The sequence below is a fragment of the Crocuta crocuta genome, unplaced genomic scaffold (assembly GCF_008692635.1).
Source record: "Crocuta crocuta isolate KB4526 unplaced genomic scaffold, BGI_CrCroc_1.0 scaffold142, whole genome shotgun sequence".
Lineage (NCBI taxonomy): Eukaryota > Metazoa > Chordata > Mammalia > Carnivora > Hyaenidae > Crocuta > Crocuta crocuta.
In genome coordinates, this window is record NW_027528892.1 from 1455905 (window position 1) to 1459146 (window position 3242).

The window sequence follows — 3242 nt, forward strand, 5'->3', positions numbered from 1 at the left end:
CCCCGGCAACCACCAGTCTTTGCTCCTCTGTGGATTTGCCTGTTCTGGACATTTCCGCGATGGAATCCTGCAGTGGATCATCTCCCACGCCTGGCTTCCCTCTCTTCCCATGGTGTTTGTGAGGTCCGTGCATGCTGTGGCATGGATCAGCGCTCCCTGTGTTCCTTTTTCACGGCCGAGTAATATTCCAGAGTACGGAGGGACCACGTTTCGTTCATCCACTCATCTGTCGATGGACATGTTGGTTTTTTCCACCTTTTGTCTCTTGTGAGTAACATTGCTGTGAATATCAGTGTGGACGCACGTTTTCATTCCTCATGGGCACACGCTAGGAGCGGAATTGCCAGGCCACAGGGTAATTTTGTGTTTGATGCTTTGAGGAACTGCCAGACCGGCTTCCACAGTGGCTGCGCCATGTCACGTCCCCCCAGCACGGCCCAGGGGCCCAGCTTCTCCACCTCCTCACCAACACGTGTCAGTGGGTCTGGAGGCTTCTGTGAACTCCCATTGTTCACCCCTACCCTTAATGCCCATGCCTCCCAGGGAGGGTGTCTGCCTCCCAGCCGCAGGCACACTCTCACAAGCCCCCACGCACACTCACGCACACGCATACCCACACGCACCCCTTGCACTGAGTCATGCTCACGCAAGCCGCAGCCCCCTGTGCCGGACCCTTCTGGCGCTGACAGCAGCCGGACAGCCTGAGGACGCAGTCTGGGTTGAGTCCTGGCCCTGCCCCTGCCCCGTGGCGGGAGCTCAGCTGCTACCTTGGCTGACCTGGCTGCCCCTGGGGCCCCTACCTGTGAAATGGGGAGGGTCCTAGTGAGCGGGCAGATGTGTCTGTGGGCGGAGGGGGGCTGTTGCTTGAGGAGTAAGGCTTCATTAGTGTTAAGTATTATGGTTCATATTAATCATACTCAATAAGCAGCTAATGCTTAATTAGCACTGCCCCTGCCCCCTCCAGGCCTTTCCTGGGAGTCTTGGTCCTCCCCTGCCCTGACCTGCGGCCCCCCACTGGGTGATTATCACCTCCCAGTTAATCCTCAGCTGCTGCCACCAATTAACACCCGCTGCCATGCCCCGTGCCAGTTGGGGGGGCCTGCCTGCCCCTGCCTATCTCCACTCGCCTCTTACCTGCCCCCACCCTGCCCCAGCCACCTCCAGTTTCTTTGGGACACATTCTTGGCCTGATGGCTCAGGCTATTTCAGATTCACGGGTAAGACAGCAGGAGGTCCTGATCATGCCTCCCCCCCCGCCCCCCACACTTATCCACCTCTCCTGTCTTGTTCTCTCCAGTGGTCTCCTACTCCAGGAAGCTCACCCAGATTGCCTAGGACAGGGGCCAGTGTCCCTATCGTCTGAATTGAACCTAGATTCAAGGGCCTTTGGGGTCACTCCGAAGCAGCCCCCCCAACCCCTGCCCATGTAGCACCTTGAGGCCACAGCAGGGGCACTGGAGGGGGTGGCGAGGGCTTGGGAGAGAGTGACACACGATCTGGCTCCGAGTCGTAGCCTTGCTCTGGGCTGGTGGCCAAAGAGGGCGAGGAGAGGAAGACAGAGTGTTTGCAAACAGGGGAGCTGCCAAGAAGGGGCCGGGGTGCGGGGGGAGGTGTGAGGGGGAGAGGGGCCCAGCTGGTGACTGGCAGCGGCGCCTGGGTGACTCTTCTCCTCCCGCTCCACACACCACACACACTGTGGTCTTGACACAAACACGGGCCTGATGTCCTCACACACAGGGCAAGGCGCACGCAGACACCCAGTCCCTCACACACAGGCTCAGACGCTCAGACACACAAAACACACAATCACACCACCCGCAGAGACACGGCCACACCCTCAGCGGCTCCCCACGACACACACGGGCTCTGACGCTCGGCTCTGCTCACACCCCGGTGTGACAGACACGCGTGCAGCGGCCTTGGCGCACAGCACGGCCGCACGGAGGGACCGATCTCCGCCACCCTTCCTGTCCCTGCCCCCCTCCCTCTCCCTGACAACACCCTCCAGCGTGTGCGTTGCCCTGGTCTTTCCCATGGAGACCTAGGTGCCAGCTGAGCTTGGGTGAGAGAAAAGAGGACATGTTATCAAGAGGGCGACAGCCTGGCGTGCGGGCGAGCAGAGGACAGGGCAGCGGGGGTCAGTGAAGCCCAGCCAGGGAGGAGAGAGACACGGGCAGGAAGACAGGACACAAACCGCGTGGGTTCGTTTATTAAGCAGGCGTTTCCTGGCCCCTTGCTACGGGCCAGCATGGCGACAGTTACGCGGGGGACCCCCCAGGACAGGCCGGACCCCTGCCCCCCAGCGGGACACAGGCGCACGTGTATGTCACAGAGGGAAGGGGGCGGAGCGAGGGGGTGCGAATGCCCGGTGGGGGCCTCACTGAGGAGCGGGAGGTGAGGGGATGAGCCACAAGACCGCAGGCAAAGGCAACAGCATTTGCCAGAGCCCTGGGGAAGATGGTGACGGTGACACGGATGTCCCCAGGCCACGAGAGGGACACAGAATGCCCATGTGGGAGGAGAGGAAGGCTGAGAGGGGCACACAGGCGAGAGGGAAGCCACAAGCCACCCCGTGAAGGTGGAGGAGACCTCAGGATGTGGGGCCCGCCCGGCTCCCTTCGAGTCTCTGCAGGAAGTGGACCCAGGCTGCCTCCCTCACTGTCCGTCCCCCTCGGCCACCTCCTCAGCCTCCCCCTCGCGCTGCCTCCAGGGACGCCCCAGGTAGTCCCGGATGGAGCCCACGGGGCTCCTCTTCCGGGGGCGGGGGTCGAGCAGCCCCCACAGGAGACTGTCTGCCACAGGCGTCAGGCCAAGCCAGGGCTGAGGGCGGTCCTGGGGCCGGCCCGACGCCTGCCAGATGAGGAAGTCGTCGTAGAAGGGGTCGGCCTCGGCCAGCGGCTGGTCCCAGGGGAAGTAGCCGGTGAGGAGGCAGAAGAGCAGGACGCCCAGCGCCCAGGCGTCCAGGGCAGGCTGGATGGGCAGGCCCTCGGGGAGGGGCGGGGGGCAGCAGAGCTCGGGGGCCGTGTAAGGGATGGGCGGCCCGGTGAGGCGCAGCAGGGTCCCGCGGGGCCGCGTGTGGCCGAAGTCAGTCAGCTTGACCCGCCGGCAGGCAGGGTCGCACACCAGCACGTTCTCGGGCTTGATGTCCCGGTACACCAGGCCGCGGGAGTGGATGTGCTCCAGGGCTGAGGCGAGCTGAGCCGCACAGCGCTGCACGGCCGGCTGCGGGAGGCCTTCCTGAG

General features: G+C 63.5%; 1 protein-coding gene across 1 annotated transcript in view; it reads right to left on the reverse strand.

Annotated features, from left to right (window-relative positions):
- SBK2 (SH3 domain binding kinase family member 2) overlaps positions 1–3242 on the reverse strand; it is a 9709-nt gene that overhangs the window by 3534 nt on the left and 2933 nt on the right. Inside the window, exons 3-4 of the mRNA XM_077756938.1 lie at positions 2660–3233; positions 1434–1579 (exon numbers count right to left, since the gene is read on the reverse strand). Coding sequence (XP_077613064.1) covers positions 1434–1579; positions 2660–3233 — 720 coding nt within the window. The remainder of the gene's footprint in view (positions 1–1433; positions 1580–2659; positions 3234–3242) is intronic.